We start from the raw sequence: 22,215 nt of genomic DNA on the forward strand, positions 1-22,215 counted from the left end.
TTGGAGCCAATTTGACGTGGTCCAGAGCTACCAGCTCAAGAGGCTGCGTGGTGACGATGGGCCTCAAGGGTGTCTTCTGGCTGGTGCGGTCCTTCCTCCTCAGGTGACAAGGGCCACAGTCTCTGCACCACTTTTCTACTGCTCCTCTCATGCCGACCCAAAAGAACCTTCCTCTTAGTAGGAACTCCAGTTTCTTCCAACCGAAGTGTCCCGCTCTGTCATGGTAAGCTCCCAGGACCATAGCTGCATCTCGCCTTGGGACCACGACTTGCCAGGTCAGCTCGTGCGTCCGGTGGTTGACAATCCTTCTGCACAACTTGCCTTCGTAGAGGAACAGCTTGCTCTTCTCCTTCCATAGCTGCTTGGCTTCCTCTGGGGCATCTGGATCTAGGCGGGCGTCTTCCCGGGTCAGCAGATCTTTCACCAGGCGGACAGCAGGGTCACTATCTTGGGTTTTGGCCCAGCTGTGGTGAGGTAGGGGATTCATCATCACAGTTGTTAGATCCTCCTCCTTCACGCGGTGAGAGTGTTGAGCGGCTCCATACCGGTGAAACGCGGGGAGTTCTACCTCTTCCAGCTCTTCTGGGTCTTCGTCACCTTCAGGTAAGTGAGGCATTCTTGATAGGGCGTCCGCGTTGGCGTTGGTTTTGCCTGCCCGGTACTTGATCACGAAGTCATAGTTGGAGAGACGGGCCATCCACCGCTGTTCCAGGGCACCCAGTCTTGCATTGTCCAGGTGTGTCAACGGGTTGTTTTCCGTGTACACGGTGAACTTTGCGGAGGCCAGGTAATGCTTGAAGCGTTCCGTCACGGCCCACACCACCGCCAAGAATTCTAGCTTGAAGGAGCTGTAATTCTCCGGGTTCCTTTCGGTGGGCCTCAGCTTCCGGCTGGCGTATGCGATCACCCGTTCTCTGCCCTGTTGGTTTTGGGACAGTACGGCTCCCAGTCCCACATTACTGGCGTCAGTGTGGAGAATGAAAGGCTGGCCATAATCAGGGTAGGCCAGGATCTCATCCCCAGTGAGGGCCAACTTTAGCTGGCGGAAGGACTCCTCTTCCGGTTTATCCCACTTGAAGGGTGGCTTTTGACTTCTGGACTTGGACTGTCCGATCAGGAGGTCCTGCATAGGAGCTGCCATCTTAGTGAACCCGGGGATGAACCTTCGGTAGTAGCCTACCAACCCGAGAAACTGTCTCACCTCTTTGATGTTCGAGGGGCTTGGCCAGCTCTTGATTGCCGTGACCTTGTCAGGGTCGGGGGCCACTCCTTCCGCGCTTACCACGTGCCCTAGGTACTGGACCTTTGGTTTCAGCAGGTGGCACTTCGATGGTTTCACCTTCAGGCCATAGCCTGCCAGGGCTTCGAACACCTCAGCCAGGTGCTTGAGATGGTCCTCGTAGGTCTTCGAATAGACGATCACGTCGTCCAGGTAAAGGAGGACCGTCTCGAAGTTTCGGTGCCCTAGACAGCATTCCATCAGCCGCTGGAAGGTCCCTGGTGCGTTGCAGAGCCCGAAAGGCATACAGTTGAATTCGCTCAGTCCCATCGGGGTGGTGAAGGCGGTCTTCTCCTTGTCAGCCTCTGCCACAGGAACCTGCCAGTACCCGCTAGTAAGGTCCAAAGTAGAAAAGAAGTTAGCAGATTTTAGTGCGGCTAAAGACTCTTCTATTCTAGGCAGCGGATATGCGTCTTTGTGGGTGATACGGTTGATTTGTCTATAGTCCACGCACATTCTCATGGTGCCGTCTTTCTTTTTCACCAGAACCAAGGGGGCTGCCCAGGGGCTACAGCTGTCTCTAATGACCCCAGCTTCTTTCATTTCCCGCAGCATACCCTTGGCGTTCTGATAATGTGCAGGGGGTACAGGTCTGTGCCTCTCTTTTATTGGTGGGTGGCTCCCTGTGGGGATGTGGTGTTCTATCCCTTTTACTGTGCCGAAGTCTAGCGGGTGCTTACTAAAGACTCTCTCGTACTCCTGTACCACCCGGTAGACTCCTTGTTTTTGGTGCAGGGGAGTGGAGTCAGCACCCACGTGGAGTTTCTGGCACCAGTCCTCCTTTTGTTTCTGGGAGCCATTACCCTCCGCCTGTGGAGATGAAGGCAAGGGTTCCACGGCCCTGATAGCTTGGTGTTCGACGACAAACAGTTTGGCGAGTGTAGCGTACCTGGGTAAGTGTACTTCCCTCTCCCCAATGTTGAGGATGCGGACGGGCACCCTCCCATGACGGACATCAACCACCCCCCGGGCTGTCAAAATGGTGGGCCTGCTGTCTGAGTACACGGGTTCTACCATGGCTTGGTAGTCTCTACCTCTCAACCCGATTGCAGTCCGACACCAGATCATCATTTCACTTTTGGGAGGCATGGAAATGGGGAATGAATCACTGAGTCTTACGCTACCGATCTCACCACCAGACAGTTCTACCTGCTGCCGTCTCATCAGGGCTTTTATCTCCTTGTTGAGGACTCTCTGTTGGCTGGAACTAGCATTCACCGCCACCTGTTGTAGAATTACAATTACTTCTGAAAGACAATTTTCAATTATGTTAGTACCCACAGTTATTTTAGGGTGACTTTCATGACGGTCAATGTCCACAATAATCACTCCCTGTGCCGGCAGTTCAACTTTACCAATTTTAATGGTCATCTCCTTGAACCCCATCTGTGGCACGGGTAAGCCATTACTGGCGATGATGCTCAAGTTACTGTCTGGATACCGTGTGATATCAGCATCAGTCCAATACTGCTTAAAAAGTACATAAGGGATTGTGGTTACTTGCGACCCAGTATCCAGCAAGGCGCTCATGGGGATACCGTCCAGCACCATGGGTAAAACCGGGCGCCCCCCAACGTACTTATCACGCCAATTATAAGGGCCTGGTGATCTTATGCCTGGGGGTCGGCCCTCTGCCCCAGGTTGGACCCGTTTAAATTACAGTACCTGGAAATGTGTCCGGGCTGGTTGCATCGACGGCAAATGGGCTGTCCATCCTCTGCGTAGCGGTCTGTGGGCCTCCCTCGGAACGACGGGATCCTCCTCTGTCGACGCCACGGGACATCCTCCGGACTTGAAGCCAGCTTGATGGGTCTTGACGGGTCCACTTGCAACGCCTGGACGGTCCTGGTCAACGCCGCGACGCTCCTGGTCAGCTCCTGGACTTGGTGGTGCAGGCCTTTCGACGGGGCTTGGTTCAGGGCCTGTGCATCAGCCTCCACGGAGTCCATAGAGGAGGGCGCCGCCTCCTGGTGGTAGGTGATAGCAGGGCACCGGGGGTTTTATAGCGCCACTGGTTGCAGATTCACGGAGCACCCTTATGGCCCTGTCCTTAAATTGGGCAAAGGTCAGGTCGGGGTTCTGGAAGAACATGAGGCGCAGCTGGGCCCTGTGGGCGCTGGACAGCAGACCCTCTATGAATTGTTCTGTTAGCAGCTTATCGGTTTCCTGCACACTGCCAGGGTCAGTTTGTTGAATAGCCCTCAAGGCTTCCTGCAGATTTAGGGCATAGTCTCTGATGCTGTCCTGTGCCCGCTGCTTACATCCATAGAACCTCATTTTAATTTCAGCGGAGGTACGTGTATCAAAGGTACCCCGCAGCCGGGCCAGAATACCCTTCACAGTCCCTTTCTCCTCAATGGGCCATGATTTTACCTCCCTTTGGGCTGCGCCAGTTAACTGCCCTGTCAATATGCTGACCTTCTGTTCCTCTGTCAGGGGGTAAACTTGGAACAAACTATACAGTCTTTCCTTGAAGTCAGTTAGGGCATGGGGCTCCCCTGAGTATTTGGGCAGCCAGGCCGCTCCAGGGATGTAGGGCAAGGAAAAGGGCATCACCGCTGCTGCAGCTGCGTTGGTGGTAGTGGGCGCCTCTGTGTCCGACATCTTCCTCCCCCCCTAGTGAAGTGTGGCCTACCTTCCGACGATCCTCTTCTGTAGGCCGCGGCTCCGCTGCTGCTCCTATGGACGAGGACCTGGCGTCGCGTCCTGATGACGTCAGCGTCGCTCTCTCTCCCTTCCAGGACCTTGCGCAGCGTCGGTGCGTGGGGCGGAGCTTCGGATCTCGCACGGTTTTGACGTCCACGCCCCTCTTCTTCCCGCGCGGCGTCCTGAAGATGGCGTCCGATGGCGGGAAGCAGCTGCGGATGGCGGGAAGACGGCAGAAGACGGCGGGAAACGGTCCAAGATGGCGTCTGATGGCGGGAATCGGCTCCGGATGGCGGGAAACGACTCCGGACGGCGGGAAACTTCGCCACAGGTAAGTTACAAAAGTCTTTTTCAGGCACGCAGTACCCGGTGGTTGCGGGCACGAAATCCTGCCGACTACGCCAAAGCTGACTCGCCCCCTGGGCCGTGGGGCACTCGGATCCGGGCAATAGGGAACGATGGGGGTAGTAGTGGCAACCCGGTTCCGTGGCTCAGGGTGGTCAGGCCAGTGGTAGTCCGTTATATTGATTATGTCCGACTACGCCACCCGTGGATTGCGGTTATTAGGAACCGCCGCTGCTTGCAGACCGCTGGGGCTGATGAGGTGTGCAGCTAGGGTAGTGTGACTCCCCACGGGAAGAGTGCGGCCCCAGGGCAGTATAGTGAATGGTGGGAGTGATGGTAGTGAGAGTCCCAGTGATGATAGTGCTGGAGGAGCAAGGAGCACACAGACAACAGGTTGCAGTCCAGGGTCTTTACTGAAACAGGCAAACTGACCCATAAACAGTCCCAGCTAGGAGGGGACCTGGATGTCTGAGAGCAACGGGGAAATTGGCCCTGGTCAGGGTGAGGGTGTAGGCCTACCGTGCTTTCTGCGCTCCTTCTGACTATCTCCTCCTGATAGGATAACAGCCCACGTTTCCGAGCTTCCGTGCTTTCTCGCCTGTATGGCCTGCGACGTGGGTTCCTTTCTGCTCCCAGCCTTGTACGGCTTTACTGGTCCCTTCGGTTGTGGCAGGGCCTCCAGGCTTCTTAGGCCAAGGAATGTACAGTCCCTTGCGGGCTGGTTCTCTGCTGGGGGATGTGGAATCCTTCCAGCCTCAGACACCAAAGTCTGGTAAAGTTGAGTCTTTTCTCTGCCAAGACAGGCTCACTGCGCCTCTTGTCTCTGGCTGGTGGCTCTCTCCTACTGCCAAACTTCCTCTTAGGTGCAATCAACTTTCTGTCCCTGCTCCACTCTGGGACACGTCTCAGAGCTGAGACAGGCAATCCAGCTCTCTCTAACCCTGTCCCCAGTACCAGCTTTTATAGGGGCAGCCTGCTCCCCCTACTGGCCTGAGACAGGAGGCATTGCATGCTAATGTTCCCCTGGCCAGAGAACCTCCCCCTTGCTCTCAGACACAGCTTTAATTACACTTGTGGCATCCAGGTAGGGTGACACATATGCAGTGAGTCCAAAAGCTGACCAGTTTTAGGAAAAACCCCACTAAGAATTTAAAGACACACAGAGCAGGGCCACAGTAACAAGTATGACATGTTCCCATTAGAAAGGAGAGGGTCTGCTATACAGTTATAGGGTATGCAGTGAGTCCAACGGCTAAACAATTTTAGGAAAAGCCCACTAAGAATTTAAAGACACATAGAGCAGGGCCACAGTAACGACAAATTCCCATTAGAAAGGAGAGAGTCTGCTATACAGTTATAGGGTATGCAGTGAGTCCAAAGGCTGACCAATTTTAGGAAAAACCCCACTAAGAATTTAAAGACACATAGAGCAGGGCCAGAGTAACGACAAATTCCCATAAGAAAGGAGAGAGTCTGCTATACAGTTATAGGGTATGCAGTGAGTCCAAAGGCTGACCAATTTTAGGAAAAACCCCACTAAGAATTTAAAGACACACAGAGCAGGGCCACAGTAACAAGTATGACATGATCCCATTAGAAAGGAGAGGGTCTGCTATACAGTTATAGGGTATGCAGTGAGTCCAACGGCTAAACAATTTTAGGAAAAGCCCACTAAGAATTTAAAGACACATAGAGCAGGGCCACAGTAACGACAAATTCCCATTAGAAAGGAGAGAGTCTGCTATACAGTTATAGGGTATGCAGTGAGTCCAAAGGCTGACCAATTTTAGGAAAAACCCCACTAAGAATTTAAAGACACATAGAGCAGGGCCACAGTAACGGCAAATTCCCATTAGAAAGGAGAGAGTCTGCTATACAGTTATAGGGTATGCAGGGAGTCTAACGGCTGACCAGATTTAGGAAAAACCCAATAAGAAATTAAAGACACATAGAGCAGGGCCACAGTAACAACAAATTCCCATTAGAAAGGAGAGAGTCTCCCATAGTGTTGGCCTATGCAGTGAATGCAAGGGCTGCCAAAAATTTGGAGGCACTTCAATGCCCCTTGGAAGAGACGTGGAGGAGGGCCTCATAAAAAATGTTCCCATTAGAAAGGAGCGGGCCTCCTATACTTGTAATGCCCATGCACTAAGTGTATGGGCTGACAAACATTTACCCCTTGGGGGTATACATGAACATACTGTATAATTTTTTTTTCTTACGGGCATCATAAACACCCTTTAAAAAAATTATGTGGGTGTTGCATCACGGACCACGGTCACCCAGGTGATATGGTGGTGGAGGATGAGGAGATGGCTGAGGACAAGAGCAAATAGCCAAAATCAGGAAGCGTATACCCATGTCTGGGTGTGAAAAGGTGCATGGGAATACACCTCCCAAGAAAAGACACTGGATTTGAGTTTATGTTACGCTGCTATCATTCGGTGGTGTTGATAAGTCTGGCCCAATCCAGCCCTTGTTCATTTTTTTAAGAGTCAGCCTGTCAGCATTTCCAGTTGACAGGCGGATGCGCCTATCAGTTATAATTCCACCAGTGGCACTAAAAACCCGCTCTGATAAAGGCTGGCGGCAGGGCAGGCCAGGACCTCCAAGGCATAGACAGCCAGTTCATACCATGCATCCAGCTTGGATACCCAATAATTATAAGGCGCAGAGGAATCACGGAGGACATTGGTACAGTCGGCAAGGTACTTGATCAGCATCTTCCAAAACGTTGCTCTCCTTGTGAGAGTACCCCGCGCCTCAGGGCCTGTGCAATGGGAGGGTCTGAGAAAACTCTCCCAGAACTTTGACAGTGTTCCCCTGCCTCTGCTGGATTGGATTTGTGTCTCTCTTGCCTGTACTCCTTGGTTGTCCAACGAAGTGTGCCCTGCCGCCAGCGTTTTCAGATGGGAATTTTTTTAATAGTTCCGCAACAAGGCCCTCCTGGTACAGCCCCATTTTTGTAGACCTATCCGCCTCAGGAATAAGAGATATAAAGTTCTCCTTGTAGCGTGGGTCTAGAAGTGTCACCAACCAGTAATGACTGTCACCCAAAATTTTGAGAACGCGAGGGTCATGGGAAAGGCAGCGTAACATAAACTCAGCCATGCGTGCCAGACTACTAACAGGCAAGACTTCCGTGTCCTTACCAAGAGGATGACTGACCATGCTCTCCTCCTCCTCCTCGTGCTCTCTGTCCTCTGGCCATCCACGCTGAACAGACGGTATGACAGCTGTGCAGGTAGTACCATCTATAGTGCATGAAACTAGCTCCTGTCCTTCCTCCTCCTCCTCCTCTTCCTCATTGTCACCCAATCCACTTTGGGATGAGATGAGGCTTGGCTGTGTGTAATCACCCTGTATGTTTCCTTGCTCCATCTCATCGTGCTCCGTCTGCAATGCATCCTCTTTGATTGTGAGCAGAGAGCGTTTCAGAAGACAGAGAAGCGGGATGGTGATGCTAATTATGGCGTCATCGCTGCTCACCATCTTGGTGGAGTCCTCAAAGTTTTGGAGGATGGTACATATGTCTGACATCCATGTCCACTCCTGAGGTCTTATGTGTGGAGTCTGAATACCGACGGCCTTGTTGATGCTGGTAGTCAAGAACTGCCCTCTTCTGCTCACAAATCCTTCCCAACATCTGCAGTGTAGAGTTCCAACGCGTGGGGACATCACACACCAGTCTGTGAGCCGGAAGCTGCAAACGCTGCTAAAACACGGCAAGGGCGGCGGAAGCTGTAGCTGACTTTCTAAAATGGGCACACAGGCGGCGTACTTTAACAAGCAGATCCGGCAGCTCTGAGTGGGATCTGAGAAACCGCTGACCTACGAGGTTAAGCACATGGGCCAGGCATGGTACGTGTGTGAGCTCGCCTCGCCTCTGATCCGCCACCAGGTTCCGGCCATTGTCACATACAACCATGCCTGGCTGTAGGTTCAGCGGTGTGAGCCACAGATCAGCCTGCTCTTTCAGAGCTGTCCACAACTCTTCAGCATTTTGCGGTTTGTCACCTAAGCATATCAGCTTCATCACAACCTGTTGCCGCTTGGTCGAGGCAGTGCTGCAGTGCTTCCAGCTTGTGACTAATCTGGTCATTTTGGAGATGGAGGCTGAAGAGGAGGAGGAGGCTGAGGAGGATGAGGTGCAGGAGCTGTAGACCGTGAGGGCAACCCTGATTGACCTAGGACCCGCAATCCTTGGCGTTGGGAGGACGTGTTCCGTCTTAAGGTCCGACTGGGTCCCGGCTTCCACTATGTTAACCCAGTGTGCCATGAGTGAGATGTACCGTCCCTGACCACAAGCACTTGTCCACGTGTCCGTGGTTAGGTGGACTTTCCCGGTAACTGCGTTGTTGAGGGCACAGCTAATGTTTTGGGACTCGTGCTTGTGTAATGCGGGGACGGCACACCAGGAGAAATAGTGGTGGCTGGGGACCGAGTACCGAGGGACGGCCTCTGCCATCAGGTTGCGGAATGCTTCCGTCTCCACGAGCCTAAAAGGCAACATTTCGATCGCAAGCAGTCGTGAAATGTGAGAATTTAGTAGTGTGGCCTGTGGGGCGTTGGCTGCATATTTGCGCTTGCGTTCCAAGGACTGGGGTATGGACAACTGAACGTGGCGCTGGGACAAGGACATGGACGTGCTTCCTGATGCTGCTACTTGAGAGTGCGCAACGACAGGTGCAGGGCAGGAGGCATCTTCGCATGCACCATGGACAGGGGATTGGCTTGCATGCACAGCAACGGAAGAAGCAATGGTGCCACCTGCAGACACTGTTCCTGGACCCTGTGGTTCGGCCCACAAAGTCGGGTGCTTTGCTGCCATGTGCCTGATCATGTTGGTGGTGGTCAGGCTGGTCGTTTTGCCACCCCTGCTGATGCTGGCCTGGCAGGTGGTGCAAATGGCCTTTTTGGGGTTATCGGCAGAGTCTTTAAAAAACAACCAGACTCGGGAAGACCTAACAGTTGTACTGGCAACTTCCTTCGTGTTGGTGTTACGGGGAACGGTTGCCTGCCTTCTGTCTGCGGCCACCACACTGCTTCTTCCTGCCTGTTGGGGTGCTCTGCCTCCCTCCCCCTGTGTGCTGCTGTCCTCTCTCTGCATGTCCTCCTGCCAGGTTAGGTCAGTTACTATATCATCCACCACCCTGGTCCTCCTCCTGACTTTCTGGCAATTGTGTCTCATCATCGTCCACCTCTTCTGACACTTTCTCACCGTCGCCATCGTGTCACCGTGGCTGCTCAAATATTTGGGCATCGCTATACGCGATCTCCTCTTGCCCCGCTTCTAGTGGACCGGGTGAGAGGCCCGAATCTATAAATGGAAAAGTGAACAGCACTTCAGAGTGTCCAAGTGTGGGATCAGTTGTCTCTAGGCACTCGGCATGGTGGGAGGAAGGAGGATCAGGGTGAGGAATATGCAGTCCAGACTCACAGCTACTGAGACTTGACCGTGTGGAAGACAGGGTGGTGGTGGTGGTGATGGCTAAGTGACTGGAAGCATTATCCAACCAACAACCTTTTGACACTGCTCTGGGTTCAATAGTGGTGTGCTGCGGTCCCCTAGAAATTGGGGCAGGAAGGTCAGGCGAGAAGATGTGGGTGTTTGTTGTGGCACAATTTCAATTTGCCCACGGCCTTGTCCTCGGCCTCTGCATGCACCATTACCATCACGTCCAGTTCCCCGTCCCATGCCACGTGCCTTGCCCATTTTAAATGGAGAACAGTATCTTCTACGTTCACTACAAATGACTGAGTTTGGAGCAAACTTATATGTGATCCGTGTGACGGAGAAAACAGAGTTTTAAATACCTGGCCTGTAGGTAAGTAGTTTGAACAGCAAACTGCTGTGAATTGCTTCACTGATTCACTGAAAGAATTTTTTAATGGAGGCCAGAAATGGCAGTATTTTCTGACAACGTATATGTGATCCGTTTGACAGAGAAAACACAGTTTTAAATAGCTGGATTTCTAGCGCTGTAATATGGAAAAGACCTGGCTGTATTCTGCAGTGCCAACAAGCAAATGGTGCAGAAAAACGGTGTTCTCTGGATTGCTTTTTAAGCAAATGATGAGGATAAAGATCCAAAGAAAAGTATTCCTGGCCCCTGAGACCTGGGCCTTTGTATAGAAATATCTAACAGCAGCAGAAGGCAGAATTGGAATGAAGCCTCTTGTGCTATATGCACTGCAGTCTGTTATATACACTGCCTGCCTATATACACTGCCTGCCTGATATCTCTGCAGATAGATTAGTCCTCAGAAGGACTGTTTGCTGCATATGTGTAATTCACTTGTTTTCTCTCTACACTACCTAATACACAACCAAATCTCTTCCTAGCTCAACAGCACCTCTCCCTACACTGCCTGATTGAGGAGTAGACTGACGATCACAGCGGTGCCAGGTCTGATAAAGACCTGATGATGCTGTGCGGCCAGCCAATCACTGTAATGCCACAACCAACATGGCTACGGCATTACAGTGAGTGGCAGGCAATCCCTGCATGTTGATTGGCGCTCTAAAGAGCGCCAAACATGCAGGGAGGAGACCCGAGTTGCCGCCGAGCAACCCCGGAAATACTCGGCGAGCGCCGAGCATCTTGAGCAATGAGATGTTCGGGCGAGCACCGAGCAGTAGCGAGCATGCTCACTCATCACTACTTAGGAGGGTTGATAATTCTGACAAATTCCCTTTAAGTTTCTGTAAGTGCCGTAGAGGTGGATATACTATACATGTAAGAATTGTGGAAACCCCCCTTATATAAGGCATTGGACTCATAGCCAGTGGCAACATTTGTTATACAACCTAAAACACATACAATATCCCAGAAAGTGTTTAGTAAAATGTGTTAGATACTTTTTTATCCATAATATTGAAAACCAGACTATACTGCTTCCGCTTCCTTTTAATTTGCTTACTAATGACTTGGTTGAAGGCATCCGAAGCAATGTCTGGGAATTTGCTGATGACACAATATTATGTAAGCTCATAGCGGGATGTTTTTGCTCTATCAAGGGATTGGGAAAAGCTGCCAAAGCCAACAAGATATTGTCATGTATGAAAAGTGAAGCAGACTTATGGGAAGAAACACTTTCTTTTTCTTACTCCTCATAGTAAATGTACAATGCATATTTTCATTTTCCCAGGTCTGGAAACAGATCCAAGTTTTAAGAGATTGTGGAGATGTTCTCATCCAGTAATAGAAAGCAGAAGAATAGATACCAGTGTAAAGATGTACTTTAAACAAACTTACAAGTCATAAGACCCCATAACAAAAATTGGTCTCTTCTATCTAAATGTTGATAGGCTTTAATTTCCAGCTAAATGCAATATCTATGGTCTATATAATTCACATGATGCTATAAATACAGAGAACTATATTGAATTTTTTAATATACCATTTAACACACTATTTTTTAGTATACCGTAATATATCCTTTTACTTCCTTTGACAAAAAATGGGATTATCAATAGGTTGTCAATATTTTGTTGGAAATTCACAAATATGACACTTTGCTATAAAGCTTTCACCCTACTCCATTCTAGAGGCAAAAAAATGAGATCGGATAACTAGAAGTGGGCATCGGACTCCCGCTGCTTTGTGATCATGTGTGCAGCGAGTTGCCGGTATACACAGGAGATGGATGAGAAGTTAGAGTCAGATTTATCATTAGTAGAGACAGAAAATGTTACAAATTGTAGCACAAATTTACAGTTTCTAATAGCAGGCACAGTAGACAGGGGCGGACAAATCATTTGTGCAGCCGCACAGGAGCCCAAGAGGTAAGGGGGCTCACTTCTACCTCCAAAGCAGGTGGAATTGTGCATCCTGATGAGATACTGGACTGCAAAGGGCCCATATATTGTTCTTCAGGGGCCCTCTTCTGCCTGTGCCGCCATTGTTAGTAGAGATGAGCAAAAAGATTAGCAATTCCCTGGCAACCAGACCAGGGAAATGTTATTTTTTTGCTTTGCATTTGAATGCTGGCATCCTTGGCGCCTCCTGCAATTACTAGGCCACTGAAAAGTTGGCTGCCACAGAGTACTGAAGTGGATGTAGGAGCATGGCAATGTGACTCATTTTGCTCATATCTGAGTCAGAGATTTTATTTTGTGTCTTTATGGCAACCCAGCACATCTAATAAATTTGACATTTTTTTTCTCTAACTAACTTAATTTGAAGACTGGAGCATAAAACGACAGTCTTAATTAATTTTCCCCCTCTAGAGCTAAATGATAACAATTTGGCTGCCTACATCTACCTCTAGGGGGAGCATATTGCATGCAGACTTATACAGCTTTCATTAAAGAGGATATTTAGAAATTTTGCATTTTTTACTTATAGGGTAATTATGTTAACTAAATACCCTTTATTATTTATCATTATTTTTGCACTGGGCGATTTATACATTTACTTTTAATCATTTGGGTATTTTTCTTGTCTTTGGTTTCTCTTTGTCTAATGGCCTTGTGTGAACATGCATTTACATTTTGCATGCACATCAATTTATGTTCCAGTTCACACCTTCAGGTTTTTTCTTTACTTATAGGGTGAAGAACTAATGGGCAGGTAGTTGCGAACTACCTGTCTGTTCTGCCCAACTCTGATCTCTGCTGACTCAGAGCAGTCACCGACCACTCATATTCTGTGGCTCCCGGTGATGTCACTTCAACAAAGCAGCTTCTTCTCTTCTGCTCTGCTCTGTTGATGGGGCGTCACTGCTAATCTCATGCTGATTGACAGCTGGCTACCTTTAAGAGATGGCTGTCAATTAGCATGATGTTCGCAGTGACACACAATTGACATAGCAGACCAGAAGAGGAAGACCTACTCTGTTGATGTGAGGTCAAATGAAACAGCAAAATCACGGGTAGGAGAGCTCCATGATGGCTCTGAGCTAGCAGAGATGGGCACTGTCCAGAACAGGCAGGTATTTAGCAACCTTATTAACTCCTTGATACCCACAGAAGGATTAACCTCTGTTTAGTTCCTTCAAATGCAGATTTGTGCTTGCCATGGGATGGACACACAGTTGCAGGACTTGTTTCTTCTGACAAGCCGAGCTCTTTTGTGAGCATCTTATGACCACTGGAAAGAGACATGAAGATTCCTATGAAATGACAGAAAGCAGAGATCTAAAGAACTATGAGGAATTGATATGAAAGTGTTTTTAGGAAGTCGGCATTTAGCTACATGACATTAGGTTAACAATAAAGCAACCACAATTATAGAAAACATAAATTGTCAAAGTAAAACCTGTGTTTTTTAATGTCAGATATTCCATTCTTCATGTTTCCAAGTCTTTCTGCTGGATTTTGTCTGCAAAATATTACAGAAAAAATAATGATAAAAAAAGATCATTTTGATGTTTCTGTAGGATTATCACAAGTAGAAATGTGCATTCTGTATACTTTAAAAACAATATTCAGGACATGTAAGCCCTGCCTGCATGGAAAGGCCAACCCAGAATGACACATTTGGTCACTAGTAGGGTTGAGCGAGTATGTTCTGTCCGAGTATGCTCGGGCCGAGCTCCGAGTATTTACAGCTGCTCGGTGATAAGGTTAAATCGCTCCCGTGTGCATGATTTGCAACTGTTTGACAGCTTTATTACATGTGAGGAATGTGTAAGAAATAGACATTCCTCCCATGTAATAAAACTGTCAAACAGTAGCAAATCATGCACACGGGAGCGATTTAACCTTATCACCGAGCAGCTATAAATACTCGGAGCTCGGCCCGAGCGTACTCGGCGAAAGGGTTAATACAACATACTCGCTCAACACTAGTCACTAGTGATAAGCAAGCGTGCTCGTCACTGCTCGGTACTCACCCGAGCATCTCACTGTTCGAGACGCTCGGCGCTCCTCAAGTATTTCCGGGATGCTCGCGCGGGAGCTCGGGTCCCCTCCCTGCATGTTTGCCGCTTTTTAGAGAGCCAATTAACATGCAGGGATTGCCTGCCACTCACTGTAATGCCGTAGCCATGTTGGTTCTGGCATTACAGTGATTGGCTGGCTGCATAGCGTCATCGGGTCTATATAAGACATGGCGCCGCCATGCTCGTCACAGTCTACCCCGGAATCAGGCAGAGTAAGGAGAGGTGCTGCTGAGTTAGGGATAGAATTTGTGGTTGTTTTAGTGAGGTATTTCACAGCTATACAGTTGTGCTCAAAAGTTTACATACCCCGGCAGAATTTTTCCTTTCTTGGCCTTGTTTCAGAGAATATGAATGATAACAAAAAAACTTTTTCTCCACTCATGGTTATTGGTTCGGTGAAGCCATTTATTGTCAAACTACTGTGTTTTCTCTTTTTAAATCTTAATGACAACCAAAAACATCCACATGACCCTGATCAAAAGTTCACATACCCTTGTGATTTTGGCCTGATAACATGCACAGAATTTGACACAAATGGGTTTGAATGGCTACTAAAGGTAACATCCTCACCTGTGACCTGTTTGCTTGTAATCAGTGTGTGCATAAAAGCTGAATGAGCTTCTGGGATCCAGACAGACTCTTTCATCTTTCATTCAGTCACTGACGTTTCTGGATTGTGAGTCATGGGGAAAGCAAAAGAATTGTCAACGGATCTGTGGGACAAGGTAGTTGAACTGTATAACACAAGAAATGGATACAAAAAAAAATCCAAGGAATTGATAATGCCAGTCAGCAGCGTTCAAACTGTGATTAACAAATGGAAAATCAGGGGCTCTGTAAAAACCAAACCACGGTCAGATAGACCAACAAAAATTTCGGCCACAACTGCCAGGAAAATTGTTCGGGATGCAAAGAAAAACCCATAAATAACATCAGCTAAAATTCAGGACTCTCTGAAAACTATCGGTGTGGCTGTTTCAAGATGCACAATAAGGAGGCACTTGAAGAAAAATTGGCTGCATAGTCGAGTCGTCAGAAGAAAGCCATTACTGCACAAATGCCACAAAGTATCTCACCTACAATACGCCAAACAGCACAGAGACAAGCCTCAAAACTTCTGATACAAGCTAATTTGGAGTGATGAGACCAAAATTGAACTTTTTTGGCCACAACCATAAATGTTACATTTGGAGAGAGGTCAACAAGACCTATGATGAAAGGAACACCATTCCTACAGTAAAGCACGCAGGTGGATCGCTGATGTTTTGGGGATGTGTGAGCTACAAAGGCACAGGAAACTTGGTAAAATTTGAAGGAAAGATGAATGCAGCACGTTATCAGCAAATACTGGAGGCAAATTTGCACTCATCAGCCCGGAAGCTGCGCATTGGACGTACTTGGACGTTCCAACATGACAACGATCCAAGATTCAAGGCCAAGTTGACTTGTCAATGGCTACAGCAGAGCAAAGTGAAGATTCTGCAGTGGCAAACTCAGTCTCCTGACCTCAATATCATTGAGCCACTCTGGGGAGATCTCAAGCATGCAGTTCATGCTAGACAGCCCAGGAATTTACAGGAACTGGAGGCTTTTTGTCAAGAAGAATGGGCAGCTTTACCATCTGAGAAATTAAAGAACCTCATCCACAACTACCACAAAAGGCTTCAAGCTGTCATTGATGTTAGAGGGGGCAATACACGGTATTAAGAACTGGGGTATGTGAACTTTTGATCAGGGTCATTTGGATGTTTTTGGTTGTCATTAAGATTTAAAAAGAGAAAACACAGAAGTTTGACTATAAATGGCTTCACCCAACCAATAACCATGAGTGGAGAAAAAGTTTTTTTGTTATCATTCATATTCTCTGAAACAAGGCCAAGAAAGGAAAAATTCTTCCGGGGTATGTAAACTTTTGAGCCCAACTTTATATGCATCTAAAAAAACAGTCCTTCTGAGGACTAATCCAGCTGCATATATTACTGGTGATAGCAGGACTTAGGCAGAGTTTGTGGACAGTGTATACAGCACAATAGGGTCCATTCCACGTTTTGTCTGCTGCTGTTACAGATATCCATAGCTCTACATATCAGGACTATTTTTTTGGCTCTTAATCCTGATTATTTGCTTAAAAAGCAATACAGTACTCCATTTTTCTGCTCCATTTGCTTGTTAGCAGAATAGAGGCAGATTTTTGGGATTTTATTAACATTGCTGTATTGTGTAAGCAGAGAAACTTTTCCATTATCACACATGATCCCATATTACTGCGGTAATAATCATGAAATTTTTTGGAGCGTGCCAAATATTCCACTGCATTTAAAGTCAGCCATCTGTGTTTTGTTTAACGTATTCACAATTGGCCACTGACCAATACTATACTACAAGGCCGCAGCCTAAAACCGTGGTCGTCAAATGTGATTGCATATTACTGCGATAATAATGCAGACATTATGTGGAGCGGGCCAAATATTCCACTCCATTTAAAGTCAGCCATCTGTGTTTTGTTGAATCTATTCACACTTGGTAATTGACCAATACTATACTACAAGGCCACAGCCTAAAACCGTGGTCGTCACACGTGATCGCATATTACTGCGACAGACATTTTGTGGAGTGGGCCAAATATTGCACTCCATTTAACCCATTATCTACCAATGTCCTTTTTCTGGGATGCCTAATTTTTTGCTTCTAGCAACTAAGATTTTCTAATTAGGTCCAATTAGGTCCAAAAAAACAACAAATGAAAATTGCTAATTTGGCAAGTAATGGGTTAAAATGGTAAAGGCGTGTGGCAAGGGACGGAGAAGGTTATGTTGCATGCAGAGGCCGAGGCCATGGGGAAGATGAAACTGTGCCTGCAGAGGGAGCACAACGTGCACCTACATCATGTCGACCTAGCTTCCTGTCCCACTTGCTAGGGGGCCGTGGAACACCACTCTTGAAGCCAGAGCAGTTTGAAAAGGTTGTTGGTTGGATAGCAGATAATGCTTCCTGTCACTTTGTCACCACCACCACCGTCAGTAGTCGTGAGTCTGGACCACATATTCCTCACCCTGATCCTCCTTCCTCCCACCATGCCGAGTGCCCGCAGACAACTGAGCCCACACTTGGACACTCCGAAGAGCTGTTCACTTTTCTATTTATAGATTCGGGCCTCTCACTCGGCCAGCTTCAAGAGGGGCAAGAGTAAATCGCATGTAGTGATGCCCAAATATTTGAGTATCCACGGTCACGCGAAGGCAACGGTGGGAAACTGTTGAAGAGGTGGATGATCATGAGACACAATTGCCACCAAGTTAGGAGGAGGCCCAGAGTACGTACGTGGAAGACGAGGTGGTGGACGATGAAGTCACTGACCCAACTTGGCAAGGTGACATGCAGAGTGAGGACAGCAGCACACAAGGGGAGGGAGGCGTAGCATCACAACAGGCAGGAGCAAGCAGTGTGGTGGCCACAGACACAAGGCATGAAACAGCTCCCTGGAACACCAACACGACGGAAGTTGCCAGGCCAACTGTTAGGTCTTCCCGAGTCTGGTTCTTTTTTAAAGACTGTCCAGATAACCCCAAAAAGGCCCTTTGCAACATCTGCTAGGCCAGCATCAGCAGGGACAGCAAAACTACCTGCCTGACAATCACTAGCATGCTCAGGCACATGATAGCAAAGCACCCGACTAGGTGGGTCGAATGCCAGGGACCAGAAACAATGTCAGCGGGTGACACCACTGCCTGTTTCGCTGTTGTGCATGCACGCTAATCCTCTGTCCATGGCGCAGGCGAAGATGCCGCCCGCCCTGCACGTGTCGTTACACACTTGCACCGTCCATGTCCTTTTCCCAGCGCAGCGTTCAGTTGTCTGTACCCCAGTCCTTGGAACACAAGCAGAAAATACGCAGCCAATGCCCCACAGGCCACACTACTAAACTCACACATTTCTCGAATGCTTGCACTTGAAATATTGCTTTTTAGGCTTGTGGAGACGGAATCTTTCCGCAACCTGATGGCGGCAACTGTCTCGGTCCCCAGCCGCCACTATTTCTCCCAGTGTGCCGCCCCTGCATTACACAAGCACGTGCCCCAGAACATTAGCCTTAACATTAACCTAACCAAGGACACGTGGACAAGTGCTTGTGGCCAGGGACGGTACATCTTGCTGACGACACACTGGGTTAATATAGTGGAAGCCGGAACCCAGTCGGAACTTGGGATGGAACACGTCCTCCCAACGCCGAGGATTGCAAGCCTTGGGTCAATCAGGGTTGCCCCCACATTTTACAGCTCCTGCACCTCCTCCTCCTCATCTCTGAAATGACCACATCAGTCGCAAGCTGGAAGCACTGCAGCACTGCTTCAGCCAAGCGGCAACAGGCACTGCTGAAGCTAATATGCTTAGAGGACAAACTGCACACCTCTGAGGAGTTGTTGATAGCTGTAATAGAGCAGGCAGATCTGTGGCTGTCACCGCTAATCCTACAGCCAGGCATGGTCATGTGTGACAATGGCCGGAACCTAGTGGCGGCTCTGAAGCTAGGCAACCTCAGACACATACCATGCTAGCCCATGTGCTCAACCTCGTGGTTCAGTGGTTTCTCAAAACCTACCCGGACCTGCATGAGCTGCTTGTCAAAGTATGCCGCATGTGTGCCAAACAGTGAAGGGTATAATTGCCCCTAGTAATCTCAGAATGACCAAAGATGGGGAACGGGAATGTATAAAAAAAAAAAGAAAAATTTAGGATAAACAAAACGGATGCTTTCAAACTGAGTGTTCATCGATTTGGTTCCCGAAAATGTTGTACCTGCAAAATCATCAATCATATGACTCAGTACATTACGTCGTACAGTACGGGTGAAACCATAGCAATCACACAAAAATTAACGTGTGATAGTGATTTTGTGATATATGTTATTACCTGTGGCCTGCAATACGTGGGTCGGACCATCCAGTCCCTATGATCCCATATGAATGGCCACAGGCAGGCCCGGCGTCAGCACCCGACGCACCCGGGCAAGTGCCGGGGCCCTGAGCATACGGGGGGGCCCACTCACTGTTGGACACCCTGCCGCGCTATGGGACCCGTGAGCGGTGCAGTGCCGGTGCCAGCACCCGCCACTCCCCTTCCCTCCACTTGCTCAGGGCACCGGCAGCCAGTGCAATACTTACCTCTCCCCATGCCTCCACAGCAGGTCCGGTTTCTTCCGCGGCTGCTGCACTGTGACATCTCAGGTCAGAGGGTTCTGTGACGTCTTTACACCGCGCTCTCTCCTGAGCCGTCACAGCGCAGAGCGGGAAGACGCTGGTGACGCTGAGGAGTCCAGAGCTGGGCAGCGGCAGCAGGTGAGAAGTGAGGTGAGTATTTGATTTTTTTTTTATATATATACAGTACAGACCAAAAGTTTGGACACACCTTCTCATTTAAAGATTTTTCTGTATTTTCATGACTATGAAAATTGTACATTCACACTGAAGTCATCAAAACTATGAATTAACACATGTGGAATTATATACTTAACAAAAAAGTGTGAAACAGCTGAAAATATGTCTTATATTCTAGGTTCTTCAAAGTAGCCACCTTTTGCTTTGATGACTGCTTTGTGCACTCTTGGCTTTCTCTTGATGAGCTTCAAGAGGTAGTCATCGGAAATGGTCTTCCAACAATCTTGAAAGAGTTCCTAGAGATGCTTAGCACTTGTTGGCCCTTTTGCCTTCACTCTGCGGTCAAGCTCACCCCAAACCATCTCGATTGGGTTCAGGTCTGGTGACTGTGGAGGCCAGGTAATCTGGCATAGCACCCCATCACACTCCTCCTTGGTCAAATAGCCCTTACACAGCCTGGAGGTGTGTTTGAGGTCATTGTCCTATTGAAAAATATATGATGGTCCAACTAAATGCAAAACGGATGGAATAGCATGCTGCTGCAAGATGCTGTGGTAGCCATGCTTGTTTAGTATGCCTTCAATTTTAAATAAATCTCCAACAGTGTCACCAGCAAAGCACCCCCACACCATCACACCTCCTCCTCCATGCTTCACGGTGGGAACCAGGCATGTAGAGTCCATCCGTTCACCTTTTCTGCGTCGCACAAAGACACGGTGGTTGGAACTAAAGATCTCAAATTTGGACTCATCAGACCAAAGCACAGATTTCCACTGGTCTAATGTCCATTCCTTGTGTTCTTTAGCCCAAACTAGTCTCTTCTGCTTGTTGCCTGTCCTTAGCAGTGGTTTCCTAGCAGCTATTTTTCCATGAAGGCCTGCTGCACAAAGTCTCCTCTTAACAGTTGTTGAAGAGATGTGTCTGCTGCTAGAACTCTGTGTGGCATTGACCTGGTCTCTAATCTGAGCTGCTGTTAACCTGCGATTTCTGAGGCTGGTGACTCGGATAAACTGATCCTCAGAAGCAGAGGTGACTCTTGGTCTTCCTTTCCTGGGGCGGTCCTCATGTGAGCCAGTTTCTTTGTAGCGCTTGATGGTTTTTGCAACTGCACTTGGGGACACTTTCAAAGTTTTCCCAACTTTTTGGACTGACTCACCTTCATTTCTAAAAGTAATGATGGCCACTCGTTTTTCTTTACTTAGAATTTGTATTATGGCAAGAAAAAAGCAGCTAACAGTCTATTCAGTACGGACTATCAGCTGTGTATCCACCAGACTTCTGCACAATACAACTGATGGCCCCAACCCCATTTATAAGGCAAGAAATCCCACTTAGTAAACCTGACAGGGCACACCTGTGAAGTGAAAACCATTTCCGGTGACTACCTCTTGAAGCTCATCAAGAGAATGCCAAGAGTGTGCAAAGCAGTCATCAAAGCAAAAGGTGGCTACTTTGAAGAACCTAGAATATAAGACATATTTTCAGTTGTTTCACACTTTTTTGTTAAGTATATAATTCCACATGTGTTAATTCATAGTTTTGATGCCTTCAGTGTGAATGTACAATTTTCATAGTCATGAAAATACAGAAAAATCTTTAAATGAGAAGGTGTGTCCAAACTTTTGGTCTGTACTGTATGTATGGAGGCATGGGGCATTATATGGGAGTGGGGAACAAGTGACATCCTGCATGGGGCATTATATGGGGGGGAACAAGTGACATCCTGCATGGGGCATTATATGGGGGGGAACAAGTGACATCCTGCATGGGGCATTAAATGAGGGGGAGAGGTGACATCTTGCATGGGGCATTATATGGGGGGGAGAGGAGACATCCTGCATAGGGCATTATATGGGAGGGAGAGGTGACATCCTGCGTGGGGCATTATATGGGGGGAGAGGTGACATCCTGCATGGGGCATTATATGGGGGGGAGAGGTGACATCCTGCATGGGGCATTATATGGGGGAGAAGTGACATCCTGCATGGGGCATTATATGGGGGGAGAGGTGACATCCTGCATGGGGCATTATATGGGGGGGAGAGGTGACATCCTGCATGGGGCATTATATGGGGGAGAAGTGACATCCTGCATGGGGCATTATATGGGGGGAAGTGACATCCTGCATGGGGCATTATATGGGGGGAAGTGACATCCTGCATGAGGCATTATATGGGGGGAAGTGACATCCTGCATGGGGCATTATATGGGGGGGAGTGACATACTGCATGGGGCATTATATGGGGGGGAAGTGACATCCTGCATGGGGCATTATATGGGGGGGAGAGGTGACATCCTGCATGGGGCATTATATGGGGGGGAAGTGACATCCTGCATGGGGCATTATATGGGGAGGAGAAAGTGACATCCTTCATGGGACATTATGTGGGGGCAGAGACTGCATGGGGCATTATGTAGGGGCCAGTATCCTGTATGGAGCGTTATAAGGGGGCCAGTATCCTGTATGGAGCATTATAAGGGGGCCAGTATCCTGTATGGAGCATTATAAGGGGGCCTGTATCCTGCATGAAGCGTTATATGGGGTCCATTATTCTGTATGGAGCAATATAAGGGGCCTATAATACTGTATGGAGGACTATGTGGTGCCCATAATACCGTATGGAGGACTCTAATGTCTGGTCTGCACTGTGTGCTGCGAGGATTCGCTGGTTTCTAAGCTTT

General features: G+C 48.4%; 1 protein-coding gene across 1 annotated transcript in view; it reads right to left on the reverse strand.

Moving 5' to 3' along the window:
• PRKG2 (protein kinase cGMP-dependent 2) overlaps positions 1-22,215 on the reverse strand; it is a 229,760-nt gene that overhangs the window by 9,330 nt on the left and 198,215 nt on the right. The window contains exon 17 of the mRNA XM_073637005.1: positions 13,534-13,596. Coding sequence (XP_073493106.1) covers positions 13,534-13,596 — 63 coding nt within the window. The remainder of the gene's footprint in view (positions 1-13,533; positions 13,597-22,215) is intronic.

Source organism: Phyllobates terribilis, unplaced genomic scaffold (genome assembly GCF_046119375.1).
Source record: "Phyllobates terribilis strain yellow unplaced genomic scaffold, ASM4611937v1 Scaffold_1__5_contigs__length_1240528914, whole genome shotgun sequence".
Classification (NCBI taxonomy): domain Eukaryota; kingdom Metazoa; phylum Chordata; class Amphibia; order Anura; family Dendrobatidae; genus Phyllobates; species Phyllobates terribilis.